This window comes from Grampus griseus (genome assembly GCF_964374135.1).
Source record: "Grampus griseus genome assembly, chromosome: 2".
Classification (NCBI taxonomy): domain Eukaryota; kingdom Metazoa; phylum Chordata; class Mammalia; order Artiodactyla; family Delphinidae; genus Grampus; species Grampus griseus.
The window spans coordinates 140,603,800-140,623,287 of record NC_139018.1 but is presented as its reverse complement, the minus strand read 5'-3'; the positions used below and the strand labels follow the sequence as shown (position 1 = coordinate 140,623,287).

At 43.1% G+C, this 19,488-nt stretch overlaps 1 protein-coding gene across 10 annotated transcripts in view; it reads right to left on the bottom strand.

Moving 5' to 3' along the window:
• Positions 1–19,488, bottom strand: part of ZNF592 (zinc finger protein 592) — a gene marked incomplete at its 5' end in the record, with an annotated part of 57,560 nt that overhangs the window by 17,415 nt on the left and 20,657 nt on the right. For 6 of the 10 annotated variants that reach the window (XM_082647918.1, XM_082647909.1, XM_082647911.1 and 3 more), the window contains one exon: positions 10,454–12,716. In XM_082647918.1, coding sequence (XP_082504044.1) covers positions 10,454–12,697 — 2,244 coding nt within the window. Of the gene's footprint in view, positions 1–10,453; positions 12,717–12,864; positions 13,615–13,653; positions 16,734–19,488 lie in introns of those variants that run through there. The other 4 variants (XM_082647914.1, XM_082647913.1, XM_082647917.1 and 1 more) reach the window with 4 other exon arrangements.

The following is a 19,488-nucleotide window of genomic DNA, read 5'->3' as shown; positions in this document are numbered from 1 at the left end:
AAAGGTAAAATTGGGCTTCCCTGGTGGCGCACAGGTTGGGAGTCCGCCTGCCGGTGCAGGGGACGCGGGTTCGTGCCCTGGTCTGGGAGGATCCCACATGCTGCGGAGCGGCTGGGCCCGTGGGCCATGGCCGCTGGGCCTGCGCGTCCGGAGCCTGTGCTCCGCAGCGGGAGAGGCCACAGCGGTGAGAGGCCCGCGTACCACAAAAAAAAAAGAAAAGGTAAAATTATCATTATATGCAGATGACATGATAATATATAGAGAAAACCCTAAACACTCCACACAAAAACTACTAGAGCTGGGCTTCCCTGGTGGCGCAGTGGTTGAGAGTCCACCTGCTGATGCAGGGGACACGGGTTCGTGCCCCAGTCTGGGAATATCCCACATGCTGCAGAGCGGCTGGGCCCATGAGCCATGGCCGCTGGGCCTGTGCGTCTGGAGCCTGTGCTCCGCAACGGGAGAGGCCACAACAGTGAGAGGCCCGCGTACTGCAAAAAAACAAAAAACAAAAAACTACTAGAACTGATAAACAAATTCAGCACGGTAGCAGGATACAAGATTAACATATAGAAATCTATTCCACTTCTTTACACTAACAATGAAATATCAGAAAGGGAAAGTTAAAAAAAAAAAAAAAAAAGCAAAACCCTTTCACAATCACATCAAAAAAAAAAAAGATGCAGCAAAAGCAGTTCTAAGAGGGAAGTTTACAGCAATACAATCCTACCTTAAGAAACAAAACAAAACAAAACAAAGAAGAAACATCTGAAATAAACAACCTAACCTTACACCTAAAGCAATTAGAGAAAGAAGAACAAAAAAAAACCCCCAAAGTTAGCAGAAGGAAAGAAATCACAAAGATCAGATCAGAAATAAATGAAAAAGAAATGAAGGAAACAACAGCAAAGATCAATAAAACTAAAAGCTGGTTCTTTGAGAAGATAAACAAAATTGATAAACCATCAGCCAGACTTACCAAGAAAAAAAGGGAGAAGACTCAAATCAACAGAATTAGAAATGAAAAAGGAGAAGTAACAACTGACACTGCAGAAAAACAAAGGATCATGAGAGATTACTACAAGCAACTCTATGCCAATAAAATGGACAACCTGGAAGAAATGGACAAATTCTTAGAAATGCACAACCTTCGGAGACTGAACCAGGAAGAAATAGAAAATATGAACAGACCAATCACAAGCACTGAAATTGAAACCGTGATTAAAAATCTTCCAACAAATAAAAGCCCAGGACCAGATGGCTTCACAGGTGAATTCTATCAAACATTTAGAGAAGAGCTAACATTTATCCTTCTCAAACTCTTCCAAAATCACCATCACTCTGAGACCAAATCCAGACAAAGATGTCACAAAGAAAGAAAACTACAGGCCAGTATCACTGATGAATATAGATGCAAAAATCCTCAACAAAATACTCGCAAACAGAATCCAACAGCACATTAAAAGGATCATACACTACGATCAAGTGGGGTTTATCCCAGGAATGCAAGGATTCTTCAATATACGCAAATCAATCAACGTGATACACCACATTAACAAATTGAAGGAGGAAACCGTATGATCATCTCAATAGATGCAGAGAAAGCTTTCGACAGAATTCAACATCCATTTATGATAAAAACCCTCCAGACAGCAGGCATAGTGGGAACTTTCCTCAACATAATAAAGGCCATATATAACAAACCCACAGCCAACATCGTCCTCAATGGTGAAAAACTGAAACCATTTCCACTAAGATCAGGAACGAGACAAGGTTGCCCACTCTCATCACTATTATTCAACATAGTTTTGGAAGTTTTAGCCACAGCAATCAGATAAAGAAAAGAAATAAAAGGAATGCAAATTGGAAAGAAGAAGTAAAGCTGTCACTGTTTGCAGATGACATGATACTATACATAGAGAATCCTAAAGATGCTACCAGAAAACTACTAGGCTAATCAATGAATTTGGTAAAGTAGCAGGATACAAAATTAATGCACAGAAATCTCTGGCATTCCTATACACTAATGATAAAAAATCTGAAAATGAAATCAAGAAAACACTCCCAAAAAAAAAAAAAAAAAAGAAAAGAAAACACTCCCATTTACCATTGCAACAAAAAGAATAAAATATCTAGGAATAAACCTACCTAAGGAGACAAAAGACCTGTATGCAGAAAATTATAAGACACTGATGAAAGAAATTAAAGATGATACAGATAGATGGAGAGATATACCATGTTCTTGGATTGGAAGAATCAACATTGTGAAAATGACTCTACTACCCAAAGCAATCTACAGATTCAATGCAATCCCTATCAAACTACCACTGGCATTTTTCACAGAACTAGAACAAACAGTTTCACAATTTGTATGGAAACACAAAAGACCCTGAATAGCCAAAGCAATCGAGAAAGAAAAACGGAGCTGGAGGAATCAGGCTCCCTGACTTCAGACTATACTACAAAGCAACAGTAATCAAGACAGTATGGGGCTTCCCTGGTGGTGCGGTGGTTGAGAGTCCACCTGCCGATGCAGGGGACACGGGTTCATGCCCCAGTCCGGGAAGATCCCACATGCCACGGAGCGGCTGGGCCCGTGAGCCATGGCCGCTGAGCTTGTGCGTCCGGAGCCTGTGCTCCACAACGGGAGAGGCCACAACAGTGAGAGGCCCACGTACAGCAAAAAAAAAAGACAGTACGGTACTGGCACAAAAACAGAAATATAGATCAATGGAAGAGGATAGAAAGCCCAGAGATAAACCCACACACATATGGTCACCTTATCTCTGATAAAGGAGGCAAGAATATACAGTGGAGAAAAGACAGCCTCTTCAATAAGTGGTGCTGGGAAAACTGGACAGCCACATGTAAAAGAATGAAATTAGAACACTCCCTAACACCATACACAAAAATAAACTCAAAATAGATTAAAGACCTAAATGTAAGGCCAGAAACTATCAAACTCTTAGAGGAAAACATAGGCAGAACACTCTGTGACATAAATCACAGAACGTTCCTTTTTGACCCACCTCCTAGAGAACTGGAAATAAAAACAAAAATAAACAAATGGGACCTAATGAAACTTAAAAGCTTTTGCACAGCAAAGGAAACCATAAACAAGACGAAAAGACAACCCTAAGAATGGGAGAAAATATTTGCAAATGAAGCAACTGACAAAGGATTAATCTCCAAAACATACAAGCAACTCATGCAGCTCAATATCAAAAAAACAAACAACCCAATCCAAAAATGGGCAGAGACCTAATTAGACATTTCTCCAAAGAAGATACACAGATTGCCAACAAACACATGAAAGAATGCTCAACATCATTAATCATTAGAGAAATGCAAACCAAAACTACAATGAGATATCATCTCACCAGTGAGAATGGCCATCATCAAAAAATCTACAAACAATAAATACTGGAGAGGGTGTGGAGAAAAGGGAACCCTCTTGCACTGTTGGTGGGAATGTAAATTGATACAGCCACTATGGAGAACAGTACGGAGGTTCCTTAAAAAACTAAAAATAGAACTACCATACGACCCAGCCATCCCACTACTGGGCATATACCCCGAGAAAACCATACTTCAAAAAGAGTCATGTACCACAATGTTCATTGCAGCTCTATTTACAATAGCCAGGACATGGAAGCACCCTAAGTGTCCATCAACAGATGAATGGATAAAGAAGATGTAGCACATATATACAATGGACTATTACTCAGCCATAAAACGGAATGAAACTGAGTTATTTGCAGTGAGGCCACAAATGGCCACGCTAAAGCAATCTACAGATTTAAGTGAGGTGGATGGACCTAGAGACTGTCATACAGAGTGAAGTAAGTCAGAAAGAGAAAAACAAATACCATATGCTAACACATATATATGGAATCTAAAAAAAAGAAAAGAAAAAGAAAATGGTCAGAAGAACCTAGGGGCAAGACGGGAATACAGATGCAGACCTACTAGAGAATGGACTTGAGGATACGGGGAGGGGGAAGGGTAAGCTGGGACAAAGTGAGAGAGTGGCATGGACATATATACACTACCAAATGTAAAATACATAGCTAGTGGGGAGCAGCCGCATAGCACAGGGAGATCAGCTCGGTGCTTTGTGACCACCTAGAGGCGTGGGATAGGGAGGGTGTGAGGGAGGGAGACGCAAGAGGGAAGAGATATGGAGACATATGTATATGTATAACTGATTCACTTTTTTATAAAGCAGAAACTAACACACCATTGTAAAGCAATTATACTCCAATAAAGATGTTAAAAAAAATCACATTAAAAAAAAACAAACAGGGGGCTTCCCTGGTGGAGCAGTGGTTAAGAATCCACCTGCCAATGCAGAGGACACGGGTTCGAGCCCTGGTCCGGGAAGATCCCACATGCCACGGAGCAGCTAAGCCCGTGCGCCACAACTACTGAGCCTGTGCTCTAGAGCCTGCGAGGCACAACTACTGAGGCCTGCACGCCTAGAGCCCGTGCTCCACGAGAAGCCCACGCACCATAACGAAGAGTAGCCCCCACTTGCTGCAACTAGAGAAAGCCCACGTGCAGCAACAAAGACCCAATTCGGCCAAATAAATAAATAAATTAATTAATTAAAAAAACAAAACAAAAACAAAACAACTTAAGAATAAACCTGACCAAGGAGGTGAAAGACTTATGTGATGAGAACTATAAAACACTGATAAAGGAAACCGAAGATGTTTCAAAGATACGGAAAGATATCCCATGCTCTTGGATTGGAGGAATTAATATTGTTAAAATGGCCACACTACCCAAAGCAATCTACAGATTTAATGCAATCCCTATCAAATTACCCAGGACATTTTCCACAGAAATAGCAAATAATTCTAAAATTTATATGAACCATTAAGGCCTCAGAATTGCCAAAACAATCCTGAGGAAAAAGAGCAAAGCAGAAGGCATAACCCTCACAGACTTCAGACCATATTACAAAGCTACGGTAATCAAAACACCATGGTACTGACACAAAAACAGACATGAATCAACGGAACAGAATAGAGAGCCCAGAAATAAACCCACAAACCTACAGTCAATTAACCTTTGACAAAGGAGACAAGACTATACAATGGAGCGAAGACAGTCCCTTCAAGCAAGTGGTGCTGTGAAAGCTGGAGAGCCACATGTAAATCAATGAAATTAGAACACACCCTCACACCATACACACAAATAAACTCAAAATGGCTTCAAGACTTAAATATAAGTCATGACACCTTAAAACTCCTAGAAGAGAATGTAGGCAAAACATTCTCTGACATAAATTGTACCCATGTTTTCTTAGGTCAGTCTCCCAAGGCAATAGAAATAAAAGCAAAAATAAACAAATGGAACCTAGTCAAACTTATCAGCTTTTGCAGAGCAAAGGAAACCATAAACAAGACGAAAAGACAACCTACAGACTGGGAGAAAGTATTTGCAAACAATGCAACCAACAAGGGCTCAGTTTCCAAAATATACAAATAGCTCATACAACTCAATAACAAAAAAACAAACAACCCAGTCAAAAAACGGGCAGAAGACCTAAACAGACATTTCTCCAAAGAAGACATACAGACGACCAGTAGGCACATGAAGAGATGCTCAACATTGCTAATTATTAGAAAAATGCAAATCAAAACTACAAAGAGGTACCACCTCACACAAGTCAGAATGGTCATCATTAAAAAGTCTACAAATAGCAAATGGTAGAGAGGGTGTGAAGAAAAGGGAACCCTCCTATACTGTTGGTGGAAATGTAAATTGGTGCAGCCACTATGAAAAACAGTATGGAGGTTCTTCAAAAAACTAAAAATAGAGTTGCCATATCATCCAGCAATTCGCACTCCTGGGCATATACCCAGACTAAACTATAATTCGAAAAGATACATGCACCCCTATGTTCAGAGCAGCACTGTTTACAATGGCCAAGACATGGAAGCAACCTAAATGTCTCTGGACAGATGAATGGATAAAGAAGACGTGGTATGTATGTATGCACACACGTGTACACACACACACACACACACACACACACACAATAGAATACTACTCAACCACAAAAAAGAATGAAATAATGCCATTTGCAGCAACATGGATGGGTCTGGAGATTATCATACTAAGTGATTTAAGTCAGAAAGACAACTACCATATGATATCACTTATATGTGGAATCCAAAACAAGACACAAATGAACTTATTATGAAACAGAAACAGACTCACAGACATAGAGAACAGACTTGTGGTTGCCAAGGGGCTGAGGGGATTAAGGAGGGATGGATTGAGAGTTTGGGATTAGCAGATGCAAACTATCACATATAAAATGGATAAACAACAAGGTCCTACTGTGTAGCACATGGAACTATATTCAATATCCTGTAATAAAACCATAATGGAAAAGAAAAAAAAAGAATGACTGAACATATAAACATACTGAATATATAGAAACCAATAAGTTCATTATAACACTACCACTAAAAATAATAGAGGAAGTCACCTCATACCGATTAGGGTGGCTACTATGAAAAAAACAGAAAATAACAAATGCTGGTGAGGATGTGGAGAAATTGGAACCCATGTGCACTACTGGTGGGAATGTAAAATAGTACAGCCACTGTAGAAAACAGTATGGGGGCTCCCCAAAAAATTAAAAATAGAATTACCATATGATCCAGCAATTCCACTTCTGGATATATACCCAAAAGAACTGATATTGTACAACACAAGGAATATAGCCAGTAATTTACGATAACTATAAATTTTGGAGTATAACCTTTAAAAATTGTGAATCACTGTATTGTACACCTCTAACTAACATAATATTGTACAGCAACTATAATAAAATAAAATAAAATACTTGATCACACAAAAAAAGAATTGAAAGTAAGGTCCTGAAAAGGTTATCTGTACACCATGTTGATAGCAGCATTATTCATAATATAACTGGAGGCAACTCAAGTGTCCATCAGTGAATGAATGGATAAACAAAATGTGGTATATACAACAACAGACAACAGAATATTATTCAGCCTTAAAAAGAAAGGAAATTCTGTCAAATGCTAAAATATGTATGAACCTTGAAGATATTATACTAAGTGAAATGAGCCAGTCAAAAAGAGACAAACACTGTATGATTCCATTTATGTGAGCTACCTAGAATAGTCAAATTCATAGAAACAGAAAGTAAAATGGTGGTTGCCAGGGGGAAAGGGGAGGGGAGAATAGGGAGTTGTTATTTAATAGGTTTAGAGTTTCAGCTCTGCAAGATGAAAAGAGTTCTGGAAACTGACTTCACAACAATGTGAATGTACTTAACGCTACTAAACTGTACACTTAAAAAATGGTTAAGATGGTAAACTTTATGTTACGTGTATTTTACCACAATTTTTAAAAATAATAGAGGAGGGACTCTCAAAACACCATTTAAGATTGTTGGGGCATCAATTCACTACTGTGAAAACTGTTAACTGAGGGAAACAAATTTATCCACTTTTCCAACATAAACTGTATTTCAGCGTAACCTAATAGCCCTCAAGGAAGAGGAAAAGATTTTATACAGAATTCCAGCTAATAAATGAGAAAGAAATAATAAACTTTAAAACAACCTCCTGCAACTCCTAATAAAATTACTGTCTCAAGCAGCAATTATTAACGGCTGCTAAAATCATTAGGTAAAAAGATAGGAAACTTTATAAGGAAGGGATCTGAACATCACCAACCTAAACTCACTGATCAAGTTTAGCATCATTAAAACGGAGACAATCAAGCACATTGTGCCTCCCTGAAGTAATGAATTATGAAGAACACAGATTTCCCATTCCTCAAGATGAATCTAATCAAGTCTTCATTGCTAACTTCTAGTCTACAGATAAAATATGGGGTATAGAACAAATTAACTGTATGAGGAAGCAATCAAACTCAAAATTATCCTGAAAAATTCTCAGGAAGCGATCAGTGAAACCCAGAATTGTCCTGGAAAGTTCTCAGGACACACGAACCAGTTTCTTCAACAAAACAATGATGTGAAAAATAAGGGGGGGCGGGGAGCCCTTGTTGGGTGGAGTAGGAAAAGGTACTGCTCTAGATTGAGAAATTTCAAAGATATAACAAACAAACACAACACTTGGTCCACATCTGGATTCTGATTCAAAACAAGCTCAACTGTAAAAATACAATTTTGACATGAATGGAAAATTTGAATATGAATTGTATTAGACAATGTTAAAGAACTGTTATTAATTTTGTTAGGTGTGATAATGACATAGTTAAACAAAAGCTTAAGAACAAGAAGAAGTAATCTCTTTGTGCTGACATCTGCCCAACAAGGTGGCTTGGAATGTAAGGGGAAGGACCCCCTCCAGCCACTGCAGAGGGAGGCATAAGTGGTTCAGACTCCCAGGAAGAAGTCAAAGGCCCAAACATGCTGTCCTACAGTCCCTCCAGCAGAGTGGAGCCCAACCCCACCCACTGGTCCACTGCCTGCCCCTCATAGGGCCTAAAGCTTGGGTACCATCTTGGGAAACCCAAAGCCAACGGCCATCAAGGTTAGATTTTGATCCCAGAACTCAAGCCTTCCCCTTTCCCTGAGACTCTGAGGCCACATTTATTGGTAGGAGATTTTGTGAGAGAACAGAGCTGGACTGAGAGAAGCCTCACAGCAGCCCCTCCCTTTCCCTCTGGGGGGGCCCTCTTGTCCAGCTCCCACTGAAGGAGAATGACACAGAGAAGATGCAGGATGAGATGGGTGCCAGCCTGGGATCCTACACCCAGACCTTAGCCTGCTCAGATTTTAAAAGGCGAGTGAAGAAAAGTGTGGGGGAAAAACCACAGGCACAGGTATCAGACCTTCACTGGCAAAGGTTCTGATCAGATGACCCAGAAGAAGTGATCCTGTCCAAGTTAATCATGCTGGTACAGCAGGAATACCTGAAGCCCCAGAGGAAAGGGCCTGGGGGACCCACACTCCACCTGACTCATTAGAAAGAAAATGCAAACTGAAACAGAGAAGGTGAAGATGAGAGGCAACAGGGACTTACAGCAGCTTGCTGGCCCCTTTCAGGGGCTGCCTACTGAATTCTACCTCCTGTCTCTAGCCCAACACTCCCAAGGTTGGTCTCCCTCCCAACAACTCCCTGTTCCTCAAACCACTTTGCACTTTCCCATACCTTTGCCCTATACCTGGAACACCCCTTGCCCCTCCCCCTCCTCCAAACTCATCCCTGCAGGTCCAGCTCAAATGTCATGTCCACGTGGCACCCTCCCTATGCCTGGAACCACGAGGAATTAGTCCCTCTGAGGAACTCTATGCAACTATGTTACAAGCCTGTTTTCAGCCCTTAGCCTGCCGCACACTCTAGCAGTTCGGGTGGGGAGCCCTGCCCTTGCTGAGCCATCGTGAGCTCCTGGAAGAATGGTGTGACTTCCTCCTACGGGCAACCCTGCTCTTGACACAGAGCCTCTGTGCACACGGGGAACACTCAATAAACAAGGGCAGAGCTCATCAAGACACCAACAGGTGCGTGGGTCACTGTGAACTGAAGTAAAAAGAGCTGGTCTGCTTTCCTTCCAGGCCTCTGTGGCCCTGGCTTAGGGAGGCTTGGTGAGGGGCTGGGCTTGGCTAAGTTGTTAAGGGAGCCACCTGAAGAGGGAAGAGAAAAGCCTTCTGGAGGCCTGCTTCTTCAGAGTACCTTGCTAATACAGACAACAACCGACACACAAGGTGCCAAAGGGTGTTTTCAGCATGGAATGCCTTAAGTCACACACACACACACACACACACACACACTCACACACTCATCAAGTTCTCATCAAGCATAACCAAGAATCGGAACAAGAGATAAGGGCAGCTGCTTTCTTAGTAGTGAGAACAGAAATGAAGGGAAGAGGCCCCAAAGCCTTTGACTCAGGGCCCACATGTCAGTCTACTCTCCTTCCACATCAACCCTGCTACTGGCCCTATGACAGCTTCCCCAAAGGGATTCTGCAAAAACAGCTATGTCCACCGTGGGGCACAACAACTTGGTAAAGACAAGGTTCTTAGAAGTACAGACTGAGGCGCAGGGCAGTGATGCACCTACCTCTGCCCCCAAGTTCTTTGGGCACGTGCAAGGACTGTGCTGACAGCTGCCAGAGACCAGGGGACCATCCAGCAGAGCCCTAGCCCCGGCCCAACAATGGACCCTGAGAGCCCACTGGAGTGGGAGCGGAGTGTCCGTAAATACACTCGTTAAATCTTCAGGGTCTCCCCTCAGTTGTGGGCAGGATGCTTTTCCCAATAAACACCAAGCACTAAATATCCAGGTGGGTCGCTAACCAGCAAGCCAGATTCCTCTTCTAGGACTCTTAAGATGCCACACTGCCCCACATCAATGAGCTTCTCTCTCCATGCCCAGTCATGGAACCGTGCGAACCAGGGGCCTGACAACTATCACAGAGAGGGTCTGCTTACCAGCCCCTCGGTTTCCTCCGTCATCCTCTGGAAATGTGCAGCCATAGCCATGTAGTCTCGCATCTGCTTGTGACATTCAAGACACTTGATACTGTGCCGGATGAGCCTCACAGGGTCTGGGTAGAGTGGCAAAGCTGGGAGTGGGGGGCTGGCACTGCTTGAAGTGAGGCCGTGTTTGGGGGAGGAGGGGGGAGCCGGGGTTGCTGGTGCCGTGGAGTTCGCGGGGGCCGACACGAACATTTGGTCCGCAGAGATGGGCTTCACAAGCAGCTGAGAGCACTGCATGACGAGACCCTTGCTCTTGTGGTCACGGGCATGCCGGAGCAGGCTGCACTTGTTGAAGAAGAGCAGCGTCTGGGAGCACAGTGTGCACAGCACCTCGATGTGGACGCTCCGCCGGCCGTAGTGCTGGCTCAGGCTCTTCTCTAAGGCAAACGCATCCCCACACTCCAGGCAGCAGTACCCACTGGCCGGCACGTGGATCCTGCTGTCCGCAGGCGGGCTGAGATTTGGCGCGTAGAGGGGCACGGGGTTGGAGCTGTGGAGGACCTTGTTGAAGACCTCCACAACCAGTGGGGCGGCCTTTTTCACCTGGTGGACCAGGGGCACCGACATCTGCGTGAGCTGTGGCTGGCTCCGCCTCTGTGCTGAGGACTTGGCCGTCACGGACGCGGCCACACTGTGGGGGACCAGATTCAGGTTGGCCAGGTGCACAGCTTTGGGCAGGAGGTTGGCAGGGGCCAGGGTGGATGCCTGCAGTGCTGTGCTCTGCTGCTGCTTCTTGCCCATCTGTGAGCCCGAGGCAGCCCCCTTTGGGCCCCGGGACCCAGAGCTGCAGCAGGAAGTTGAAGATTCACTGGCTTTTGTCATGCTCTCATCTCCCTTCCTGTCACCCTGAGGGCTCCCTGAATTTGTGCCCACCTCAAGAAAGTGCTCCGCCCCAGACAGGGCAGTGACCTCATCCTCCTGCACCTCGCTCGGGGCCTCAGCAATGGCGCTTCCTAGAGGTGACCCAGCAGGGGACTTACTGGGATCGTCAGGGTCTGGTAGGATCCTTGTGACAGTCCGTTTGATTTCCCCTGATGATGTCTTAATGGTTTTGATTCTGACTTTGGGAATTGCTGGTGGGGAGCTGGCAGCCACAGAAGGGGAGCCTTTGCTGCTGCTGTCACTGCAGATGCTCCGAGGGCTGTCTGATGGCTTGATACTTTTTCTAGTGGCCTCCAGAGGGCTCCGGGGACTCTTTGGTGACTTGGGCATTTTGGGGCTGCCTTTGGAGCCCTCTTTCGTGGGCCCTGAGGGATCCTTTGTGTGGGTAGGCTGATCCTCCTTGGTGACACTGGCCACTCGTTTAGCCTGCAGGGCCACCAAGGCTGCAACACAAGAAGACAGCTTGGAATGAGCTGGCTTAAGACGCTGCCTAGGGGGCACTGACGAGCAGGTACCTAGCTCCGAGGCAAGCCCCTTAGGCTCTCCGATACTGTGGCCGGGGTGGCTGTTGAACTCCAAAGCTTCCCCAAAGAATCGACTGGTATCCAGCTCCTTGTGAGGTTCCACTGCCTTCTGCCCACATTGCTCGTGCTCCTGCTGACTCCCCAGGGGCAGGGGTTCTGGCTTGGGCTCTTTCTTACAAAAGTGATCAAACATATGCAGCTCTGGGACTGGAAACTTAGTCAGAGCCTCCAGGACCGGGCCCCCCACAGACTCACACCCAGGAGGGGGTGGGAAGTAACTGTCAGCGTGCTTGGGCTTTATCCCAAACCCATTATCTTTGATGGCATCCTCGGGTTCGGGGCTGGAGATTGGACTGAACTGGTTAAAGGTTGGTAAGGGCTCTGACTTGGAAGGTTCCAGCTTGCCGGGGAAACTCCTGGTACTATCTCCATTCATGAAAGTGGAATCAAACTTCCCACAGTTGTGGCCTAGGTTGTGGGGATCCGGAGGCAGGTCCGAGCCCCGGAATCCATTGTGTAGGAGGCTGGGAGCGACGTGGTCTTTCTCCGCTTCAAATGACTCCTGGCGGCTGGTGTTCTTGACGATGACACTCACGGCTGGCACATCTGAGGCTGATCCTGAGTGAGACAAGGACACATTCTCATCCATACACATGCCTGGAGGTTTGAGGGGACTCTCATTCTCCTCACTGGGGGTCTGGATGGCCTCCTTGGCATCAAGGCTGGTGGGGTCTGGGATGTCAAAGGCAGCCAGAAGGTCATCAAAATCTGGAGTTTTCATATCCCCCATGGCTGGATGCTGGCAAGGGCTGTAACAGAAACAGAGAACAGAATCAGTGATCACCAGGATCCCACTGGGCTCTGTCCAGCATCATCTTCATCACAAACCCATCTCGCTAACACACATGCAGCCAGCACGCACATGCACAAATCCCCACGCTATGGGAAGTCACACACCTGAGTTTTACCCCAACAGGTTTCCAAAATGCTGGGGACATTGGGGGAGGAGTGGAAAGAAAAGTTAGTATGTAGTGACAAGTCTGCCTGGTAGGCTCTACACATTAATACCTTGAAATTCCTGGTTGGTTGCAGAGCCAAAAAGAGGGTACACTCACACCACACTCCAGAGCCAAAAAGAGGGTACACTCACACCACACTCCCTCAATTTCTCAGAGAATATCATCACTCGATGATCATAAGCATTAGCAAAAAACCAATCACTCAGCCCTTTTAAAAAAAAAAAGCATGGCTCAGCACCTCTGTTCTTTAGAAAACTTCTGATTCATATGAGACTTGGCTATAACTTCTGCTAATTTACTTAGTAATTAATCATTAACTTTGTATAACTTGGTTTTTTGCTGCATGAATCCAAGCAAATCCAAAATGATTTACCACTGCCAGGATTAAACAAACTCTAACAGATTATGTCATCCCCTAGGTATTTTTTTCTCTAGTCAGTGTCTGCTTGATTCCTTAATTTTCACCCCAAATCTGTTATTGGTTGGTGAATGGATCACTAAACCTGAGGGACAGGGTGACTCTCAAAGAAACACACAGTTATCAAACTGGCCAGAGAATAGTTTTAGAGAAGCCCTAAATTTTATTTTAACTTAATACACAAAGGAAAGAAAATCCACCTGTTTCCTTCATGATCTGTAGAAGCAGAGCTACAATAACTACTGCAAAGGAGGAAACCCAAGGCCCTACGAAAGAGGCCTTCCCTTAGGAAGTTACTAAAATACTCACACTTAGATAAGACATGAAGCTGCCTGGCTCAAACCTGCTGGAAAGAGGAAGAAAAAACCCACTATCTCCCTTGTTCAGCCCATAAATCCTGCATCTGCTTCAGCATCCCAGAGCCTTATTTGCTTCAGTATTTCCTACACCATGTTTGTACTGAAAGCCTTTGTGGATGCAGATTGACACAACTCTTTTAGAAAGCAGTACAGTAGCTGCACAGAACCAGGTCAGGGGCAAATCCTTGGGTCCAGGAACCCCACTGCCAGAAATTTATCCTAAGAATAAAAATTCCCAAAAGCTATATGCAAAAGTATACAGCATTATTAAAACAACACAAAAAGGAGACACCCACATACACACAAAGAATCTAAATGTCCAAGGACAGGGAATGGTTAAGTAACTGATAGACTATTATGTAGTTATTAAAAATCCCAATTATGAAATCTATGTAGCAACATGAAAAATTACTTACAGTGTTAAGATTAAAATAAAAAACACATACAAAAATGTTGTCAAACTATGACAATGTAAAACTAAGTATCCATTTGAGCCAAGATTAAAAGAGAAAAGTAATTTATGCAGGGTGGTGGGATCACTGGTGTGTTAATTTTTCACAACTTTTGTGTGTGTGTGCTGGTAGACTGCCTTTATAATTTTAAAAAGGGAAAATAAAGAAAAGAACAAAAATTAGAACCACAGGGGAACAGCTGGCAGAGATATATCTATTGCCATCCCATGGGATCAACAGGCTTGCAGGTTTGGTTTCTTGTCCCACCCCACCAAGCCCCAACAAAACACATCTGCCTTCTTAAGAGAGTTCTCATGGAAAATGAAACAGACCGTCCCATTGGGAAGATTTCTAATTATGGTAGATACTAATAAAGTGAAATACCAGTTAACTAAATATGAGTGGGCAGAATATCTCGCTGAAATGAGATGTAAAGTTTCTGGACAACAAATGATTGTTTGGTGGAATAAAACTGTTGGAGCCCATAAGCGAGGGGAATATACTGGATATCATTGGAAGCAATCAGCATCCCAATACCAAGTGAACTACTTTGCAGGCTGATCCCAACTATAAGGAAACACCTATGTGGTATTTGCTTTATAAGCTTATCTCCAACTCCCCCCCACCCCCCTTCAGTCTAGGAAAAAAAGATTGAGGGAGAAGGGTGGAATAGATTAGTCTTCTTAAGGTGCTGGGAAAAGCCTGTGGGGGAGGAGGGGTAGTAGTTGGCAGTGTGTGCAAGGATTATCGAGAAGCCTACTACTGTTTAACTCCAAGTCACAGAGGCTTGAAGCAGAGAGATACAACATGAAAGTAATGATGTTCTCCACACAGAGAAATCTCAGGGATTGGCCAAGAATGGTCAGAGGTCAGAGCAAAAGGTATCTTTTGCTAGGAAAATCAGAGCTAATAAATGGTGTGGCAGCTCAACATCAGCAGCAGGAAAAACTTTTATAACCTTTGAATTTTAAATACCAAGGCTGATACTTTTTAAAAGCCAAAGATCAAATCCTGTTTTCTATTTAGCCCTAGTAAGGACAACCAAAATCAGCAGCAATCGATAACTGTTAAAAGACTTACAGTGGGGGACTTTCCTGGTGGTCCAGTGGTTAAGACTCCGTGCTCCCAATGCAGGGGGCCCGGGTTCGATCCCTGATCAGGGAACTAGATCCTGCACGCTGCAACTAAGACCTGGTGCAGCCAAATAAATAAATAAATAAATATTTTTAAAAAAAAGACTCACAGTGTGCCCAAGTGTCTGTATTTCTTTAAACTCTGCTCTAAAGTAAATATCTCATTGTTTATAAGTAGAAAGTAGAAATTAATCAAAATGTACCCTGTTATAAAAGCAAAGGAGAGGGACTTCCTTGATGGTGCAGTGATTAAGAATCTGCCTGCCAACGAAGTGAGAGAGTGGCATTGACATATATACACTACCAAATGTTAAATAGATAGCTAGCGGGAAGCAACCACATAGCACAGTGAGACCAGCTCGGTGCTTTGTGACCACCTAGAGGGGTGGGATAGGGAGGGTGGGAGGGAGATGCAAGAGGGAGGGGATACGGGGATATATGTATATGTATAGCTGATTCACTTTGTTATACAGCAGAAACTAACACAACAATGTCAAGTAATTATACTCCAATAAAGAGGTTAAAAAAAAAAAAAAAAAGGAATCCGCCTGCCAATGCAGGGGACACAGGTTCGATCCCTGGTCCGGGAAAATCCCACATGCCGCGGCACAACTAAGCCCGTGCGCCACAACTACTGAAGCCCGTGCACCTAAAGCCCATGCTCAACAATAATAGAAGCCACCGCAATAAGAAGCCCACGCACCAAAGAGTAGCCCCTGCTCACCGCAACTAGAGAAAGCCAGCACGCAGCAAAGAAAACCCAACTCAGCCAAAAAAAAACAAAGTAGAAAAAAAAAGCAAAGGAGAAACTGCAAAGAAAAAGACTACCAATAAAAAGTTCTATTCATCAAAAACCTGCCAACACATAGTTAAAAAGCAAACAACCAAAAGGAAGATTTGCAACATATAATAATTACTATCATTAATATCTTTATTAATATGTAAAAGGCCCTTAAAAAGTAGTTAGTAAAAGATAATCAACATATTAGAAAAATAAGCAAAAGTGATGAGCAGGCACTTAAAAAAAGAACAACCACAAACGGACAATTCATACGTAACAAAAGTTGCAACCTCACAAAAAATTAGAGAAACACAAATTGAAATAATGAGAAACATTTTTGGCTTATTAAATTGACCAAAGTTTTCAAAAACTAATAATCCCCAGTGTTGGCAGAGATGTAGCAAAATAAGCATTTTGAAAGTAATAGAAATTGATACAACCTGTCTAAAGAGCAATTTAGCAATACATACATAAGGCTCAATAATTCCACTTCCAGATATTTATCCTAAGGAAATAGAGATGCATGTGACAAAAATAATCATTACAGAATTATTTATAACAAAATTATTTTATAACAAAAAATGAGACACAACCTAAAGTCCCAACAATAGGAAGTTGGTTCAATAAATTATGGTCTATTTACACAATTAAATACTAGGCATCATTATAGATCAATATTTAAGACTATGAGAAATGCTCCTAAAATGAAGAAAAAAGATACTGAAGTGTACACACAGTACAATCTTTATTTAAAACAAAAAAAATTTTTTACTATACATAGTTCTTATGAAAAAGCCTAGAGGAATACTCTAAAATGTCAAAAATATCTCAACAGATAATGAAATTATTTTCTTTCCTTTTTATCTACATTTTCAAATTATTTATTCAAACGATTTATTTCAAATTTTATTGCTTAAGTAATTTTATTAAATTATATTTTTAACCTATGAAAAGAAGAAATTAGGCAGGCCAAAAAAATTTGAGGCACTTGGGGCTTCCCTGGTGGTGCAGTGGTTAAGAACCCACCTGCCAATGCAGGGGACACGGGTTCAAGCCCTGGTCCGGGAAGATTCCCACATGCCGCGTAGCACCTAAGCCCCATGCGCCACAACTACCAGCCTGTGCTCTAGAGCCCTCGTGCCTAGAGCCTGAGCTCCACAACAAGAGAAGCCACTGCAATGAGAAGCCCATGCACTGCAATGAAGAGTAGCCCCCACCCACGCAACTAGAGAAAGCCCGCATGCAGCAACGAAGACCCAACGCAGCCAAAGATAAATAAATAAAATAAAATAAATAAATTTATATTAAAAAAAATTGGGGGAGCTTCTTACAGAGGACTCTAAAAATCATCACTATAAAACTCTTTAAGCACATCTGGCATGACTCAGCAAGGGACTGCCAGCTAGAAAAATCGGTGAAGTAACTTAATTAAAATTAAAGGTGTAGTCAAAATAAAAAGCTTCAGCATACACCAGTGTCTGCAACTTGTTGCAAGCAGCCGAAGTTGGAAAGAGCAAACCACAGACGGCTGCCTGCCTACCTTGCCTGGGGGCAGTCCTCAGGACCCAGAGGTGATGGCCCCTGCCCCATGCCCACAAATACCAGCCTAGGAACCATGGCTCACCCTGCAGAGCACTCAGCAGGGTTTACCCTGAAGCATCTGAACAAGCTAGAGCCACGCATGGTGAGCTCACCCAGTGATCTAGAATGGCCTAGTCAACAGACAAGGCAGGCTCCCCGGTTCTCTGAGCCCTAGGCCAAGAGCAAATTTCACTCAAAGGTGAGAAGGTGGAACCATGCTACGATACATACAACCCCCTTGGGGGTGAACTGGCAGACTGACGCTGTATCCTCTCAGGGTAAGTTTCTATTCAGGGAAGATCTGGAAACTAAAAAAAATGTTAAAGTGAATATAAATACCCAGTATTTATTACAGGGTCTACTAGCTGCCCAGGAAATTTTGCCAAACAGTTAAGTAAACATATCAACTAGGTGAGAGGGAGGGAAGAACACCTTAATTTTAAAACGGCCTCATCAGGCCTAATTAACGTATTCGAATTCTTTGAGGAGATAAAAACAATATGATTATGGCAGAACTAGTAGGCAGAATTTCTAATGCCAAAATTCCACCAAAAAAACAACACACTGAATTCCATGTTGCATGTATGTTTGTCTTTATGTGATTGTCATTTATGGGAAACCATGAACGACGGTGTTTTTTAACCCATTGACCAGTTCTGGACTGGAGCGCAATGCTTTCATAAATTGCCTAGAATGATAGTTCCCAACCCATTGGGGACCCAACTTCATATCCACAAATATGTTCCCAATGACCAGCCATTAAAAACACCATTACTGAATGAGAGTCCATGAAAAAATTAATTTGAAAAGGAGGTCTCAATGCTTTGGTAACCAATAATCTAGCAGAAAAACATTAGGTTGTAAGATTCATGAGGGAAGAGACTTATCTGTCTCATTCACCACTGCATTCTCCATTAGGCAGTCAATAAATATTTGTTGAAGCAATAAAATGAAACCTTCAAGACTGCAAATGGCCTAAAAGCTGTTCCAGAAATGAAAATGCGAAATTAAAAGACAAGTTCTAAGGAGGCTGTATGAATAGGCGAAATTATGGCAAAGTAGCATTAGTGAAAGCAAATGTGAAGGAACGTTTAGGGAAAAGCAATTCCAATTATACTAGAATATATATGGTTATGGTTAGAATAATGGGTTCTAAGCTAAACTGTTCAATAAAGAAGCATCAGCTTAGACTGTTCCCTTAAGACACCATGTTGCATGTTTCATCACAAAAGGCCCAGAAAACACTGGGCATTATCAGAAAGGACACTGGAAACAAAATAAAACTTGTGATCCCGCCCTTATTCACAACCACTCAGTGTCCACAGAGAGATGTGCTGAGCAGTTTTGGCTCCCCACACTTTAAGAAAGATGTACCAGGGCTTCCCTGGTGGCGCAGTGGTTGAGAATCTGCCTGCTAATGCAGGGGACACGGGTTCGAGCCCTGGTCTGGGGGGATCACACATACCGCGGAGCAACTAGGCCCGTGAGCCACAACTACTGAGCCTGTGCGTCTGGAGCCTGTGCTCTGCAACAAGAGAGGCCGTAATAGTGAGAGGCCCTTACACCGTGATGAAGAGTGGCCCCTGCTTGGCACAACTAGAGTAAGCCCTCGCACAGAAACAAAGACCCAACACAGCAAAAATAAATAAATTAATTAATAAACTCCTACCCCCAACATCTTCTTAAAAAAAAAAAAAAGAGAAAGATGTACGAGAGTTGGAAAAGGTCCTGAGAAATGAGACTGAGTAGATGGAAGAGCTTTCTAATAAGAGCCTAAAAATTAGAACTCTATTTTATTCTAGAGAGATGAAGATTTAGGGGAAAGGGGGAACATAATT